This window comes from Asparagus officinalis, chromosome 2, assembly GCF_001876935.1.
Source record: "Asparagus officinalis chromosome 2, Aspof.V1, whole genome shotgun sequence".
In the NCBI taxonomy this organism is placed as follows: domain Eukaryota; kingdom Viridiplantae; phylum Streptophyta; class Magnoliopsida; order Asparagales; family Asparagaceae; genus Asparagus; species Asparagus officinalis.
In genome coordinates, this window is record NC_033795.1 from 2,614,235 (window position 1) to 2,631,823 (window position 17,589).

Consider the following 17,589-nt stretch of genomic DNA (forward strand, 5'->3'; position numbering starts at 1 on the left):
TGCTGCCATTTTGCGATCCAATTTGGGGGAATTTTGGGGATTTTTAGGGTTTTTTCGCAGGGGTGGGGGGAGGATTTGGGGGATTTGAGGAAAAGGAGTTGGAGGTTGGAGCGGGAAAATAGGCGGTAAATTGAAATGGGGACGGTTGGTTTCCTGTGTTTTTATAGCAAAGTGTAGGTCAGCGTTGAGGATTTATTGGAGGCCCAAAATGAAACATGCAACGAGCCCATCTGACACTTGGGCTGCATGGTCCATGTAGTGGCTGTTTGGTTGGATGGATCATGGGTATGAAGTTACAAATGTAAATAGAGTAAACGAATATATAAATATGATGTGTAGTTTACAATTTTATAATTAAATAAATAAATACACTTGTATTATATTAAAAAAAACTTGTGATCAATTCTATAACCAAAAAAAAATTAAATCTAAATACGGAAACAAATCTATACCCAAGTTTTCTTATATGACAAAATTTTATAGTTTTCGCCTAACTGTTTTTCAACAAAAATGTTGCATGCAATCAGTGGCGAATCTAGAAAAATTTCCTTGGGGGTGGGGGAGGAGCAACAAGTATCTATTTTATATAAAAATAAAAAAAATTATTATAAGACAATAGCACCAGATGGAAATGTTCTTCGTGATCGATACACTTTTATATATTTCATAGTACATATTTACTTGTAGTGTGATATTGTGAGGGATAAAAAATTGACGTAACAAAAATCGAATACAATCATTTGTTGTCATCAAGTGAATAAGATAATCCTCTTTGGCTTGATCCGATTGCTTGGATAGCAACACCAATGTGTTGTTTTTCCTCCATAAAAGCTTGACATTTATTCCAAGCTTCAATATGTGCACCATATGGACCTCAAACATGTTTTATTAGGCCATCTTTCTTTTTCCCATTAGTATACCCATTGATAGTAAAACAATCACCACCTTGCTTAGGCTTCATAAGATAGCAACATAAGCAAAAGCTCACATCTTAAGATATGATGTACCCAAGCTTCCAAAGTCACCCAAATCAATTAGGATTGAAATTTGCGCAGTTGACATAAGCTCTACGAATATCATCTCAATCATTGGGATGATAATCTTTTAAGTTCCCTCCATTACTTCACTTGGTAATAGGTTCTAAATTTTGAAGATTATCTAAATTCAGAGCAGTTGATGGTTCCTCCGTTGTGACTTTCTTTTGAGAGATTTATCCATAACTAAAAAATGCTATGCAAGATAATCAATATCAAAATATTATTCCAATTAGTTAATTAATAGTTATTTTTCACTCATAGTTAATATCTAAATTTTATATGACACAAATTTTCAAAAATAAATAGCATTCAATCAACCATAAAGTACAATAGGCTAGCTTTATTTGTCAAATAGAATAGTTTTATTTATCAAGGCATTATAAAAACAAAATTTAAGGCAGTGAAAATGCTATCAATCTAATACATGACACATACAAGGCATCCAATAAAAACTACAAGGGTCACAACATCTAATCGTGTTTCTCGGTTTTGGGCTTTTGGATCTCTAGGCTATAGCTGTGGGCTTTAAGTCTTTTAGCGTTTGGGCTTTAGAATTTTGGAGCTCTACTGTAATACTTTTTGGGATTTAGCCTTTGAAATGGCTTAGGGCGTTAGGGTGTCACTGCAAAAGCCAAAAGGTTCTTTTTTTTGTTTTGTTTTGTTTTGTTTTTTGTTTTTTGTTTTTTTTTGTTTTTTTTGGGTGGGTAAAGGATAATATGCAAATTAGGAAATGTGTAGAGGTGCAACTGCACCCCAAAGGGGCTATGTGGATCCTGCATGTGATATTTGTTACTGTAACATTTAATTAAAAAAAAAATTATATATATATAATATATTGCAGCAGACCAAACACAGACATCAATCAGATCCGGAAATAGGGATAAACATACACCAACTCACTTGAATATTATTTTAGTATAATTGTCGCTTTCTATAGTTAGCGTCTACTCTTGAATTACGATAGGGTTTTCTTCAAATTCTTATCGCCAACGGAAACTCTCTTGATTAGTTTTGACATCAGTCATCCTGTTCTGCATGAAACTATACCTGTGCGCAAATTTATTTGGCTAGTTTTGAAGCTTTGAAAGCATGGTCCGAAGCTACTTTCATGTGCTCAAGTTTTCCAATAATCATATATAGTAAATGACAACAGAAACAGGGCATAAAAAAAAAACTTTCAGAAAGAAGAAAGAATCAATCTTCAGGTTTACACATGATAACAAAGTGGGTATCCCCAGTTTTTCTGGACCAACAACGGGCCGAAACATAAACCCAAGAAAAATTTTCGAACAATTTCTCGAAAACCACAAAGAACAATAAAGATCTGCTGTCTCTATCAATGTTCGTCGGAGGATCTCTCAACATGGAGAGTAAGATACAGGAAACCAAATAGAGCTACAAAAATTGCAGCGACCATTATTATCAGCATTGCCTGCAACGATATGTATGGGCTCAGGAAGAACACGACCGCAATGGCACCACTTTGCCATAGTTTCAGCTGTGCAAAAACTGCTTCCTGTTGCAACAAAATCGCCTTAGTAGGACTCGGAAAAAGTTTATGAAAAATATAATATCAGGACACACGTAAAACAAACTTATTGAGGAAGTGCGTATTGCAACTCACGGTAGTGATAATTTCTTGACCATCATCAAAATCTAGCACAACTCTCAAGATGAATAAATATTTGCCAACCATCACCAAAAGAACAATAAAGCATTTATGGCAAAGTTTTTGGGTCACTGCATGAATCTTATTGCTTCCAACCGGTTGTTTACTTTTTGCATTGTGAAGAGAACAATGATAAATTCCACATGTTTAGCTATTTTCAAGTGCTAAAAAGTTTTATTTAGCAAACAAACTAGTAAGTACCCCGAAATGTCTAGCGTGGTTATGCTGCACAACAAATTCATGTTTTATTCCCATTAGGAAAAGTTGGAAATCAAGACCTATTCTCTATGTAACAGAATAAATGGCTTAATGGTTAATTTTACTGACTACGCACATGAACATTATGGCTAATTATAGTAATAGAAACATGCATCCTGTATTTGCATCAGTGTGCCTCTATGTGCATTTTAAACATTTGTGCACACATTACCTTTACCGTCATTATACTTGGACATATTTATGATTCCTTATATTATTACAGTTCTTATGTAGAACTAGAACTCATATAGTTGTGGCCCCACATACTTTTCATGAAATTTCTGAATCTTGTGTTGTGCCATACTCTCATGACCATATCAATGCTTTCTACCATAATGCACATATAAAAAGACTAAAAGAGCAATAACATGGAAAGTACTGTTGTGCAGATATAGTGCCTAGAATGACAGGCTTCACAGCTCAACATAAGTGTCTTGAATGCATGTATAGATCTAAGTTAAGATTCCCAAGCAAAGCTATATTCTAACTGAAAACGAACTATCATCGAAATAACGTGCAACTATAAGTAGAAGATGCGGAAGTAAAATGACAATGAATTGAATTGCAAGTAATTGTATCAGTCAAATCGCATTACAGTATCTCGCTCAAAGAGCATCCCAAGCAATGCATTTAGCTGCGTGTTGAACACTCCGTCACCTACACCCCACATGGCAGCCCACATGGCAGCCATAACAAGTGGATAAACAGTGCCAAGTATTCCGCTACTTAAGCTGCAGACATAAAATAGGGGGGAAAGTATATTAAGAACACTATCCAGTAAACAGTGTATCCTATAGTCTATCACAAGTATACTTCAAGTCTGGAGTTAAAAGTAGAAGTCAAGAGTTGGAAAGATGACATTTTGAAATTTGACTTTTGAAGCAGAGTTCCATATAGAAACTTATATAATTTTACCTCTTCAACATACTCTCTTGAGCAAGGAAATTGGGAGTGATTGCTCCTCGGATATATGGGAAAAAACTTCATGGTTAACATAAGGTAGTTTTATTTAGCAGTCAACTGACCATTAATGTTTTCCACCACACTTTCTTTTGCTTATTAGTTACCTTCACCAGGGAACTAGGCATCAAATCTTTGCAATGTCGGACATCAATTTGAGAACAAGTTTTAAAAACATTTTTATGGGGCTTTGTTACCTCATGCTCCAGAGGCAACCCAATTTGAGAGTTCAAATTGTTAGGAATCTTGACCCCAAGATTAGTTTGTTTTGATGATAACAAATATTATATGTTGTGTGTATTATGTGCTAACATTTATTTTGCAGTATCAGAGCTATATCAACAATTATATTCAAAGAGATACTCAAGACATAAATGAGTTCAAGGCAAAATGAAGCAAAGAAGAAGATATACTTTATTGTCAAAATGTAATTTTACATTTTCTTTGCTTAGAAATTTGTACAAGTCTTGATCACTCACACACATGCACACAAATAGTGTTAGAACACATTAACACATGCGTAGTATGTTGGTTAACAATAGAAATCCCCTATGTTAACCATTAGAGTTTATAGATATTGAGTGAGTCTTTAAAAAATTCATTTGTACCCCTTAGCAGTTTGAATCTGGAAAAACTCAAAAGAGCAAAGTTGTAGGTCTTTTCAACAGCTTTTCAACAAATCTTAAATCACCTCATTCCGATGTCAGATGAGAAAGTTACAGCCAAAATACTGAAAAAAAAATTTCAGAATCTGTGAGTTTACAGTGTAGTCGACTACTATTCCTTGCAGTCGACTACTAAGCAATTTTCTGACTTCACAGAGTCTGTTTAAACTCAGTGTAGTCGACTACAGATGTAGTTTTTCCAGATTTTAGGTTTTGAATAAGTGGTTGTTTATAGCCGTTTTGTGGTCATTAATTGGGTTTAAAATTCTGTGTTTGTGATTGTTATTTTCTGTGATTGTGCTATTTCTTTGCAAATTATAATCTTCTTTGCATTAATTTTTAAAAGAACACTATTCAACCCCCCCCCCCTAATGTTTAAATGTAAAGCTTCCGCAGATTTTAATAAGAGTGCACTCTATTCTTAAGGGTCACGATCCTACACTTGGTATCAAATCAGATCCTACACAAATGATGTTGACAGCAACAAATTGTAAAATAACCTGTAGCCGAACAGAAGCCATAGCAAGACGAGTGTTTGCAGAAAGGCCCCACCAGCGACTATCCGAGTTACTGAAGTAAGGCCTGATGTTAATCTCCCAGCAACCACTGAACACTAAAACACCATAAGAAGACTGGGTTATCTAACATTGGCAGTAATATAAATATTTGCCGAACTATCTAAAGACTGATAATGCTATAGAAATAAACAGGCACAAAAAATCAAAGTAATGATTGTAATGGCAGATTTCAGTTAATATCTTCCGAGTAACTTAATGATGCGGAAAAAGGATTTACTATTAGTTGTAAGAAGAATTTAATCAAGTTAAAAATATTTCAGTTAGTAATTAAGTTGGTAAAATCAACACTTACGGAAATCAAGATGGTTTTCGGACAAAATCATGAAACAATTGCAATTTTTTTGGAAAGGCTACTAGAATTTGAGAACAAAATAGCACATCAGAGGATCACAACAAAAGACTTACTTTGATTATTAGGAAGAGAAGCAAGCATATTTACCATGCCATTGTCAAAGGAAGAAATAAAGTGCAGTTTCTGAAGAAAAATTGAACTTAACAATAACAAGACCACAGCCTTTGAGCCTTCGCAGTTACTTGGTGGTCACGCTTAACATATGCCTTTCCTACTCAAGGAGAAGAAGAGGGGAGAGGGGAAGAAGGGACAAAACAAAAGGAGAGGTGTCTGCATGTGTGAAATACAAGATAAAATCAAAGCGACTTAGGGAATAAAAAAATTGCCTGATAGGAAAAGAACAAAGCATCAAGATATTCGCTAAAGAGGAACATTAGAAGCATAAAAAGAATCATAAGGAATGCCAATAATGGAAGCCTGGAAATGACGTCATTGAGGATCCCTCTTATGGGTTTTCGGTTAAAAAAATAGTCAAAAACGTGTGGAAAGCTTGGAAAATAGGCACTTTGGAAGGGGAAAAAGGTGCAAAACAGGATTTCTCTAATCTGTTTCAAGCTAAATTTTCAAGAAAAGGTTTTGAGAAACGAAGGAAACTGTGTGGTATTGGTTTTTCTAGAAACGAAGGAAACGAAGGAAACACCCCTTAGCAAATTCACCTACAATTGCATCAGCAGCGCCGAAGACAGCCATTGCCCCACCGACTCCTGAAACACCAAGTGCTGGCGTTACGACATGTTTTGTAAATTCAGCCCTGAATTTAGAAAGACAAGAGTTCTTGAGAAGAGAACCATTAATCACAATCTTGTATGAACTATATGTCACAAGATGTGAATTGTATACCATACGAAGGCTTGTTCTAAGCCAGAATATGCAAAAAGAGGAATAATCAACCATATCCGTATTTCCAACAGCGGAGCAATAACTGATTTCAGTAAATTATTAACCGACGCATGTCCAGGAAGACTTTCAGTTTTTTCATCTCTTTTGGACAAGAAACACATCAAAGCAGCACCCAATATCATACACCCCAGAAAGACAGTAAATAGGAGGTTTGTATTCTCCCCTTCCTGCAGGATGCAAGGTTATGAAATTGTTAGTCTTTGATGGCATATAAGATGAATTACAATTCAACAACTGTACAGATAAGAAGTCTAATGAAATTGTCAAATGGTCCAACCTTTCCATCTCCCAACAGAAAAAATGAGATTAAATTGCCAACAACCTGAAAAAATAAATTGAACAAGGGAGTTGTCATTTCCCAATGGGAATCAGCTTCCACGACTTTGTTTATACTGGTGAAAAGAAAGAATCCTTGTACCTGAGTGCTAGCGAACATTCCCCAAAATTCACCATTGAAGTTACCGATTACTGTACCTTCATGCAAATGGCAATCTCTTGCATGGCTACGTGCAGCAGATGTGAGATATGTCCCCTAGAAACAAGCAAATGCAACAATATTGCAAGATTTGGAGGTCAAAAACAATACAGGCTATCACCAAGAAAAAGAATAAACAAAATACAAGAAAGAAACAAAAAGATGACAGTTACATACCTGACTGACCCAAATTATAGAAGCAGTAAAGCCAAGATATAAAGAAGCCGGCACCATGGTGTACCTGGAGAAAGAAGGCACCCATCATCAGATTATTTATAAATGCAGAAGAAAATTATCCTGCCAAAATCATATCACAAAGGTTAGTACAGAAGAAAATTGATCTCAGCTGCAACAATATAAATACAATGGAAAAGTTTCATTTGATATTAACTTGGAGGAGGAGATAGCCTTCCACAGAACTGAGAAGTGTAGGATTCATATATCCGGCCCTGAAGATTCAGGATAGAGCTTTGATGTTCTTGTTGTTGTTACTTCACAATAGAGTTACTAATAAAGTTACCATGATTAGAAAATTTGATCATGCTAAAGGGCGTGTTCAAATAAAATGCTCTTGCAAAGCAAAACTTTTAATGGTGAACCTGCAATAGAAGGCAGAAAAGCAATGCCAACAAAAATGCATTTGATGAACAATATTCAGTCATGGAACTTTGTTGGCTAAATCTGGAATAAAACAGATAAATATGTTAGATAGCTGGAGTGTTATATTTTAAAACTTTTTCAAGTTTAGCTACTGTGCGTTTATGAAACGTTGTGCTTAAAGTAATATTTGGCCTACTCCGGTGCAAGAATCCCAAGGCCAAACTGCTACCAGGAATTGCAGTATAGTACACTAGTGTGCACCGACCAAGTACTGTCAAGTCAGTCAATGCAAAAATCTCCTCGATCTGTTAAACCTTTCGGTTCAAAACCTTTAGGTTCAGGCAAAGATCTCCTTGATCTGTTAAAACCTTTCGGTTAAGACAAAGATCTTTCGATCTGTAATAACCTTTCGGTTCGGGGCTCTGTTCCTTCAGGCACAGATTAAAGCTTGCACGCTTTTAAACTCTACAGCAGCAGCACAACAACTTAAACACTTCAATGTGTTTTTCATGTGTATGAGAGCTGCCCCCAAAGGATTCTATTTATAGGCCTCTAAGACCAGCTCAAGGGTCATTTGACTGTTACAAATCATAATAACAATTATGATTGTAACAGCAAATGACTTAATTGTTGTAACTGCTGCATGCAGTTTTAATTGCTACATGTAGAAACGTCTGAACGTGAACGTCGCGTTTCTATGCAACGCGAGGGTCGCTACCAGCCTCGGGCGAATGTGAGGGTCGTGTTCTCTCTTGTGAACACGAGGCTCGCCCGAGTTGCGAACGCGAGGCAACCAACGTGGCGCCATCTAGCCCCGATGCCTCCGTGCGAAGTGTAACGTGCGTCTTACAAATTACAACTTACCGCCTCAGCGCGATTAGCTCCGATCTCCGGCCCATTGGCCCACGGCCCACTAGCCCACAAGCCCATGGCCCACGACCCACTAAAACTTATGAGGGATTAATTGAATAAAAACAATTCTCGGATTGTCGTTGGCAAGCCTCGAACACAGGACCTTTTGAAACACCAAAACTTTAATTTTTCACTACGCTAATAAGAATTTCTGAAAAATATCAAATAGTTAATAAATACATAGTTTGAAAACTCATTTTTTAGAAAGCGGTTTTGACCAAAAAATCCAACAAACTTTCCCTTGGCCACTCCCTAAAAACATTCCGACCCTTTCGGGAAAAAAAGGATCATCCCTCTAAATCAGTATGGGCTGACCTGTCAATACGTCTTCCTCGCTCACACATATCCCTGTTCCATTTCATTTTACAGATACATAAGGGCTACGAAAATCAACACGCATCTATGTAGCATGGAGAAGTATATTCTAAACACGCCGTCTTGAACCAAACTTTTATCAGTTAACCAAAGAAAGAACGTTGCTTCATGGTTCCACAACCTCAAGACGATACCAAAAAATATATATATATACCTAACGTTTCCATAAAACTCGCCGATGTAATAAAAACAAGACGATCAACACCTATTATAAGAATATCTCATCCAATTCAATCAGGTTTCCACAACAGTCCACATGAAATAAGCAAAATTTGACGAGCCAACGACAATACACAGACCGGTTACCAACTTCTACGTACCAAGCAACTCCTACAATACCAATTGAGAACTCACCACGATGGCTTCAAATTCGAAGCGATGAACAGCAAATACCCAGTGGTACTCAAAACCAGAGCCCGCTTCGTCCCCAGGCCCCTCACAACCGGCGAGGCCACCACTGAGAACAAAGTGAACGAAGTGTAGAGTATCCCCATCGACGTCGTTCCCAGGTCCCCCTCCTGTGATCTCCCACGAAGAAAAAAAATTAACAAACAACACGGACCAATTCATGATCAACCAAAGGACAAAGCAGAGGGGCTCACAGTGTTGACGGTGCTCTCCAGATTCTGAGCAGCGCCGTAAGCACAGAAGATGAAGAAGAAAGAGGAACTTAGTATGTGAGCATCGCGGGCGTGGTTCTTCGGAGAGCACTGGCCCGCTTCGACCGAAGGGCAGTCCTCAATCGCAACAACAAGAGGCCTCGCTTCATCTCCTTGATCAGGATTCATTGCTAAGCTCTTCCTCTATCTTCGCTCAATTTGGGCAAAGTTTCAGAGAGTTATTTAAAGGCGGATTCTTTGAGGAAAAAATTGGAGAAGCGCCGGCCATTGCCAGAATCTTACAAAGACGACAAAGAGAGTAAGATATAACTCTAAAAACCTGAATTTTCGAGAGGGGAGAAAATGCCCATTAATTTTTACTCACCAAATCAATCCCAAAACTTCACAGCAATCGCTGATATAGATGCCCCAAGGGTCAAAGCGATTCAGAGAGAGAGAAAAAAGGGGGGTATTTTTTAGTGGGCACGCCAAAGACAAAAGAACCCACGTCAGATATAATACTTTTTTTTTACGAATACATCAATCAAATTGCATAAACAGACAAAACCAATTAAGCTAACGATTTCACCTTAAAAAGGTCAGAGATAATACTTTTTTTTTACGGAAAGAGCACTATGCACGGAAGCAACCCTAATTTCCACGTAAATCCAACATAGTCGCCAACCAAACCAAAGAAGAAGAAAAAACTAATTTTTACCATTTGAGCAAAAGGAACCCGAAATTGACGATCAAGAGCCAAGTTTTTAAAAGTCAAAAAGACTAATTTTTTTTCTTCTTTTCAGCCAACCGGATAACATCAAAAGTAGTTAGTTACATCACACCGAAACCCTATATCCCTAATTGGCCTAAGAGCTGGTGAACTTGGTGACGGCCTTGGTGCCCTCGGAGACGGCGTGCTTGGCGAGCTCTCCGGGGAGGACGAGGCGGACGGAGGTCTGGATCTCGCGGGAGGTGACGGTGGGCTTCTTGTTGTAGCGGGCCAGGCGGGAGGCCTCCTGGGCCAGCTTCTCGAAGATGTCGTTGATGAAGGAGTTCATGATGCCCATCGCCTTGCTCGAGATCCCGATGTCAGGGTGCACCTGCTTCAGGACCTTGAAGATGTAGATCTTGTACGTCTCCACGCTCTTCGCCTTCCTCTTCTTCTTCGCCTTGCCGCTCTTGTCCCCTCCCCCTTCCTTCGACGCCGGCAGCCTCTTCTCGGCCTTGGGCTTCTTCCCCGCGGGGGCCTTCTCAGCCTTCTTGGGCCCCTCCTCCTCCTCGGGCTTCTTCTCCGCCGCCGCGGGCTTCTTCTCCGCCTTGGGCGCCATTGCTATCGCGGGATCTCGGGAAGTTTCGGCGAATTTTTGGAGGTGAAGTTTTTCCTCTCCGCTGCTGTGATGAGATGACCAACGGGTGAGGAATCGTATTTATAAGGGGGGGTGGGGGGATGATGTTTGATTGGGTGATGGGGGTGGGCCGCGGATCGGTGAGGTGGGCGATCCGTGGCCGTCGGTTTTATCGGAAATTGACGGACGTGATTGGTTGGGTGATGTGAACGCTAGCTTTGAGGGCGGGGATCGGTGAGCTGGCGACTAATAATTCAAGCGGGAATGGGCGGGAGTGCAAATCTAATTGGTTCCAAATGAATACTTAATTTCCCTCTAATATATTACTTCAAACCAAACCTGTATGCGTTTTCATTCAAAGATATAATATCATAAAATCTAAATGAAAAAGGTCATGCAAATGCATAAAACAATATAAGAAAGAGTATCATAAAATCTAAATAAAAAAAGGTCATGCAAATGCATAAAACAATATAAGAAAGAGTATCATAAAATCTAAATGAAAAAGGTCATGAAATGCATAAAGCAATATAAGAAAGAGAAGATAAAGAGGCACTTATTGGTTATTTTACTTTTAGGGGTTGTTTGTTTGCTACAAAAAATGAGAAAACCCCCCGCCACGTCAGATTTTAAGAAATCCCTCATGTCACGTAGGATTTTGGTTTCAATCGATTTCTAAATCACATGTTTGTTTCGTTTTGTAATTTAAAGAAATGAGGGTGTCACGTCAGATTTTTGAGAAAAGTGTTTTCAAACCAAAAATCTCTGAAAACACTTGGAAATGTCACTTTAAAGATTTTTTAATTACTAAAAGCACTGTTGAAACGGCGGCTGAGAATAAAAAGGATTATTTAATTGTTGAAAACACTATTGCTTTTGCGGCTGATTTCCTTTTCCTTTTTTTTATGTTCAAACAAACACAAGAAATGGAAATAGATGATTAAAAACTAATATTTAATTACTGAAAATACTATTGTTTTTGCGTCTGAGTTTTCTTTAAATGTGACGTGGCAGTGATTTCATTGCGAAACAAACGAAAAAAATGGAAAATGTGCTGAAATGAGTTGAAAATGTGTGTTTTCCATTTTCTTTTTTTCGGAAAACATCCAAATAGGCCCTAAATGAAAAAGGTCATGTAAATGCATAAAACAATGAGCTATGCTATTTGGCACGTAGCCAAATCGCGCAGGAGAGAGAAGTTGGGGTGGGACCCACTTGTGTTTTTTCACAAGTGGGTCCCGCCCCTCAGTTCTCTCTCCTGGGCGATTTGGTGCGTGCCAAATGGCATTTTCGTAAAACAATGTAAGAAAGGGAAGCTAAGGGGCTGTTTGGTTGTATGTTTTTACCATGTAAAAGGATGGAAAGTGTAAAAAAATGGGTCCCAATGTCAGCTTTCATCACTTTCAATTGTTTTTTTGTAGTTGTGAAAATAGTGTAAAATGATTTCATATGCTGATGTGGCTTGTAAAGTGATTTCATAAGAAAAAAGACATGATTTTAGGAGAAAGCTGACATTGAAGTCAGGAAAAAATAATAAATAATAATTCCAACCAATATGATCATTTGAGTAGGGACAATTTTTTACACTTTCCAAACAAACAATTAAGGGGCTGTTTGGTTGTATGTTTTTACCATGTAAAAGGATGGAAAGTGTAAAAAAATGGGTCCCAATGTCAGCTTTCATCACTTTCGATTGTTTGTTTGTAGTTGTGAAAATAGTGTAAAGTGATTTCATATGCTGATGTGGCTTGTAAAGTGATTTCATAAAAAAAAGACATGATTTTAGGAGAAAGCTGTCATTGAAATCAGGAAAAAATAATAATAAATAATTCCAACCAATATGATCATTTGTGTAGGGACCACTTTTTACACTTTCCAAACAAACAATTAAAATTACATTTGCAAACCAAACAAGCAATTTATGATTCCAATGGAATCAAAAACAAACAAAGAAAAGTATATAAGTAAAATTGATAAGGTGGACAACAACTTTCCAAGTTGTGTCATAAATACACAACTTTACCAACAACAACCAAACAACCCCTAAAGTTACATTTGCAAACCAAACAAGCAATTTATGATTCCAATGGAATCAAAAACAAACAAAAAAAAGTATAAAAGTAAAATTGATGAGGTGGACAACAACTTTCCAAGTTGCGTCATAAATACACAACTTTACCAACAACAACCAAACAGCCCCTAAAGAGGCACTTATTGGTTATTTTACTTTTATCCAATCTCATTATTTTATCCAATCTAACTCCAAACTTTCGAGAGGTTTAATTGTTCCTCTTTCAAATCTAATACTTAGTGGTAATATAAATTCCAAAACATTTGAGGGGTCTATTGTTATTTTATCCAATCTAGTACTTATCGGTGCCTTCAACTCCAAAAGTTTGGGGGGCCAAGGCACCCCAAACTTACGTGAAATGTGGCTCCGCCACTGCATATCCTCGTATTCATCAACTTACGGAAAGCAAACTAGATAATGACTTAATCAAACAACCAACAAATGTAATTAAGAACCCAAATATCTGAACTATACATGTAAAAATTGCTTTATCATTGTTTGCCAACCATTTGCATCAATGTTGTAGAATGTTAAAGCCAATCCCTGAACAAATAGGAAAACCTTAAAAATCATCTAATGTAAGATACTTTCAATATTTAGCATAGGCCTCTCACTGCTCCGATGAATCTGTGCTCTTGGCATCTGGTTCAAGGAACCCGGACAGGTTTCCGGGCAAATCTGAACCGTACATGTGTCCCATCTTGGTTCGCTTCGTCTCCAAGTATCTCTTGTTTTCCTCTGTTATAGGGGATATTACAGGAACTCTGCCAATCACAGCCAAACCATAACCCTTGAGTCCAATGAACTTTGCCGGATTGTTTGTCATCAGTCTCATAGTGCGCACGCCAATGTCCCTTAGAATCTGCTCAAAATTAAATTAAATTAAATTAATAAAATAAAAAAATTGTGTCAAATGAAACCACAATACTAGGAAAGAGATAGTATCAGGACTCCTTGCATTAATCGTGCGGACTAGGTATAGAAAAGAGATGTTTATCCTTGGAGCAGTGCTTCTACCCTCCAAATATCCTCGTATGTGCTAATCCAAGGATAAAAATCAATTTGGTGCACCACTAATGCAACTGACTGAGAGCACACTGTGGTTAAATACGAGAAGATGCAAGTTCTACGTAGAACTATATCCGGAATTTCAGCGACAATGAAAACAAACTCAGTTGTTTCTTTCATGAAGATTTCTTCTACATTTTTAAAGGAAATCTGCTAGTTTCCCATTTCAGAATACTAGACTTCTGGGTAACCTGAACTGAAATGAAGCTGCAAATAAAATACTGACATTTTTAATGTACATTGTGATCTATATCATCTATTGACAGTTTAATTGAATTCAAATATAATGGCCTGTCCTTCACAAACTCGGTCTTTAATTACTCCTGTCAATATCCAACTTTCATGAGAAAACCAGGCGTCCATTTTAGACATCTCAACTTCTATGCTTCAGTACTACACAGTGATCCACAAGATAGTACACCACGGAGGAAAAATCATTGGATCAATATACTAATCCCAAAGTCTCAAGTGTTGCACTAATCTATTGATAGACAGTTCTTGGTGTACCACCTATCAAGTGGACATGGATCAGTGATCACTGTATAGTAATGTATCATATAAGTTGAGATGGCTAGAACTGATGCAGAGTTGTCCATAAAGAAATATAGCTTGTAAATTGTTACCTGAGCACCAATCCCATATTCACGAGAATCAACAGCCAAGCCAAGTTCAAGGTTAGCTTCAACGGTATCATGTCCTAGATCCTGCAAATTGTACGCACGAAGTTTGTGACCCAATCCTATGCCTCTGCCTTCATGGCCCCGGAGATAAACAAGAACACCTCTACCAGCTTTCTCGATGAGTTGCATTGCTAAATCTAGTTGATTTCCACAGTCACAGCGAGCAGATCCGAGAATGTCACCGGTCAGACATTCTGAGTGCACTCTCACTAGAACATCCTGGCCATCTCCAATATCTCCCTGCAAATTCCAAAGTAAGCGTGTAAGATAGTCCATAAATCATAATTGTTATTAATTAAACTATTGTCCATGAATGACAGGGGCAAAAAAGGAAATACTATTTTATAAACCCAATACCTCCAAGAAAGTTGAAAACAATGTGGAGTGGAGGAGGAAAATCTACAAGAAGTTGCAAGTTTTGTTTTTTCCTCCGAAATTTTGGAATCTAGCATTAATTTGATCCAGAAGGCAAAATGCCGTGAATAGGTCTTGGTATTTAACCACACAACCAATCTTCTAATGGGCCTAAATTCCACGATGACTACCTTTGACTTAGTTTTTTTTACTAATGTTCCAACAAAGTAACTGCTGGATTCTCATGGAAACATTAAAAAGACTAGTTGACATGAAAATGCAATATGGAAGACCTGCAGCGGAAGAGAAACAGGTTTTTACTTGCATGATCTAAGCATAATCCTACAATTTCTAGAAAGGGGAAAGTATCTTGTAAAAGGGCCTTACCTCAAGGACCCTCACTCGGGTAAATTACTATAAACATAGTGAAATCTTACTATCTTAAACATCTTTGTCAGATTAATGAAAATAACCTTTTAGTCAGTCAGCAAGTTTCTCTTCTCTCAAACTAGACGCCTAAAATTTCTTCACTATATAACAGGTTCATATTATTAGAATATGGAATATGTTAAGATCATAATTGAAAACCTAAAAAACAGAGATTGGAAGTACTGCGACTCAAGAGGCAAATACAGTTTGTATCTCTGGGAAAAAAAAATTATACCTTTACAACAGCAATATGCTCGGTGCCATCTAAGTTTGAACGATAACAATAAGCCTGAAAAAGACCCCATTTAGTAGGCAAACGGGAGACAGCAATCTTTTCGACCAGTTTTTCACGTTTCCTTCTGTACCTGAAAAGATAATGGCCAGGATTAGAATATATCATTCCTTCATAAGTTACATGATTCAAATAATAACTGGACAAGAAATAATAAAATAAACAACCACCACAAGAAAAGTGAAAAGCGTCTAAGCAAGCCATACTTCAAATTACAACAAGACAAATTAAATAAGTGTGTCAAAAGTCTTAAAAGAGTCCTCAGGTAATCATTGGGATTGAGGAGAAAATGAAACTCTAAGAATACATATGAAATGGTAACATAGCACCCAAGAGAGGACAAAAGAAGGAAAATGGCTGTCATGTGTGTGCAACAGTGTGATTTGGTGAACCAATTAGCTGGCAGCAAGCTAGTAAGATCTTTTGACTATGTCAAGATCATAGTTGGAAGAAGGATGAATTTTCCTCCATGAGGAAGTGAGGTTAGATTGACAACAACTTTACCCTCAGCCCCCCCAAAAAGGAAGTAACTCACTCTGTAAAGCAATAAACACAAACAGCAGAATCGACAACAATAATTCAGATCCTTTCACTATTAATCGGTAGTGAAGAGTCCACTTATGCAATCAAAATCGTTAATTATTTAGTGACAGGTTATAATTTATTTCAAGTAAAAAGTCGGGATGACTGCAATGCACATGATTACGGTGATAGTTATATTTAAATTGAATCATAATCATCCTAAATTTAAATGTACAGCTGTGATTGGGAGGTGGTACTTCCACTGCCAAAGAAAATGAGAAAGGATCCAAATTTGAAACAAAACCCAGACCTCTATCACAAAATTTATGGGCCACATTGAACTTGTTTTTTAACATTGCTACTATCATCTCTTCTAGCATTTAACAACAATGCATGAATTTTCACATGCTTTGGCTGATGCTTTCTTCTGAGAGAATGCAATTATGGCATCAAAAGTATTTGCCTCACTCGTTGCTTTCTTCTTGCACGGAAACCAGAAACTGCCTTCTTCAGCATATATCATCACCGTGGTGATCGAACGAATATTCCAATTATGGTACTGATGGGGCTTTATCCGAGCAAAATCAAAATGGCGTAGAGATATATAATAATGAAGTCAATATTATCCGCAAAAAGATTTTACTGACATACCTGATCAAATCAGTTATTGAGACGATAGGTAAATCATAGTCTTCTGCCATTTTCTTCAAAATAGACAAACTTGCCATTGAGCCATCCTCAGTGTCGACCACTGTTGAAAGCACGGCAATAGGCCACAACCCAGCAAGGGCAACTAAATCCACTGATGCCTCAGTATGACCAGCTCTCTCCAATACGCCCCCATTCCTATACTTGAGAGGAAAAACATGACCTGGTCTTCTAAAATCGCCTGGCTTAGAATCTGGAGAAGAAAGAGCAAGGATTGTTTTTGCCCTGTCTGCAGCTGAGACTCCAGTAGATGTACCCACTCTAGCATCCTGATTTTTTCATAAGATTGATCATAAGAAAAACATATGTTGGTGAAGAATAATGAGGAAATCGGAAGAATTTTTAGCTACTTGAAACTCACTGCATTACCACTGTCACTGTTGAAGCTCCGGTAGGAAGATCATCAATTTCCGTAATGGGGGACATCATGGGAATCTTGAGCCTCTCCAGATCCTCTTCCTTCATCCCTACAGATACAATTCCAGAACCATGCCTAATCATGAAAGCTATGGCCTGAGGGGTTACAAGGGTTGCTGCCATGATAAGGTCTCCTTCATGATTGCCGTTTTCATCATCTACAACAATCACAAACTAGAGAAAATGAATGGGTTAACTTGGGGATACTGCTCTTGAGAATCAACTAATATAAGTGACAAAATATGGGTGTGTGTGTGTGTGTGTTTTTTTTAAGTATCATCTTTTAGCTTGGGATACCGCTCTTTTAATCAATTTCAGCTTG

General features: G+C 37.7%; 3 protein-coding genes across 7 annotated transcripts in view; all 3 read right to left on the reverse strand.

Moving 5' to 3' along the window:
- On the reverse strand, positions 2,196 to 9,886 carry LOC109829899 (UNC93-like protein 3). Of its 2 annotated transcripts, XM_020396984.1 has the most exons (11): positions 9,766 to 9,886; positions 9,384 to 9,678; positions 9,136 to 9,299; positions 7,072 to 7,135; positions 6,838 to 6,951; positions 6,697 to 6,741; positions 6,360 to 6,586; positions 6,180 to 6,270; positions 5,090 to 5,202; positions 3,560 to 3,695; positions 2,196 to 2,553 (listed from the first exon to the last, which is right to left on the reverse strand). In XM_020396984.1, the coding sequence occupies exons 2-11, from the start codon at positions 9,567 to 9,569 to the stop codon at positions 2,374 to 2,376; spliced, it is 1,320 nt and encodes a 439-aa protein (XP_020252573.1). In that variant the 5' UTR covers positions 9,570 to 9,678; positions 9,766 to 9,886; the 3' UTR covers positions 2,196 to 2,373. The 2 variants fall into 2 exon arrangements, with proteins under 2 accessions (XP_020252573.1, XP_020252574.1); XM_020396985.1 differs by lacking the exon at positions 9,766 to 9,886 and having other exon boundaries at positions 9,384 to 9,757.
- On the reverse strand, positions 10,077 to 10,777 carry LOC109829900 (histone H2B.11-like). The gene has a single exon (XM_020396986.1). The coding sequence runs from the start codon at positions 10,706 to 10,708 to the stop codon at positions 10,247 to 10,249; it is 462 nt and encodes a 153-aa protein (XP_020252575.1). The 5' UTR covers positions 10,709 to 10,777; the 3' UTR covers positions 10,077 to 10,246.
- Positions 13,220 to 17,589, reverse strand: part of LOC109829901 (probable monofunctional riboflavin biosynthesis protein RIBA 3, chloroplastic) — a 7,325-nt gene continuing 2,955 nt past the window's right edge. For 3 of the 4 annotated variants that reach the window (XM_020396988.1, XM_020396987.1, XM_020396989.1), the window contains 5 exons: positions 17,220 to 17,441; positions 16,794 to 17,119; positions 15,564 to 15,693; positions 14,489 to 14,785; positions 13,220 to 13,659 (listed from right to left, as the gene is read on the reverse strand). In XM_020396988.1, coding sequence (XP_020252577.1) covers positions 13,408 to 13,659; positions 14,489 to 14,785; positions 15,564 to 15,693; positions 16,794 to 17,119; positions 17,220 to 17,441 — 1,227 coding nt within the window. In that variant the 3' untranslated portion in view covers positions 13,220 to 13,407. Of the gene's footprint in view, positions 13,665 to 14,488; positions 14,786 to 15,563; positions 15,694 to 16,793; positions 17,120 to 17,219; positions 17,442 to 17,589 lie in introns of all 4 variants that reach the window. The other variant, XM_020396990.1, reaches the window with a different exon arrangement.

Coding starts and splice junctions, on each gene's coding strand:
- LOC109829899 (XM_020396984.1), bottom strand. CDS start 9,569: ATGAATCCTGATCAAGGAGATGAAGCGAGGCCTCTTGTTGTTGCGATT. Junction 7,136..9,135: donor TCGAATTTGAAGCCATCGTG/GTGAGTTCTCAA, acceptor TTCTTTCTCCAG/GTACACCATGGTGCCGGCTT. Junction 6,587..6,696: donor TTCTGTTGGGAGATGGAAAG/GTTGGACCATTT, acceptor TGCATCCTGCAG/GAAGGGGAGAATACAAACCT.
- LOC109829900 (XM_020396986.1), bottom strand. CDS start 10,708: ATGGCGCCCAAGGCGGAGAAGAAGCCCGCGGCGGCGGAGAAGAAGCCC.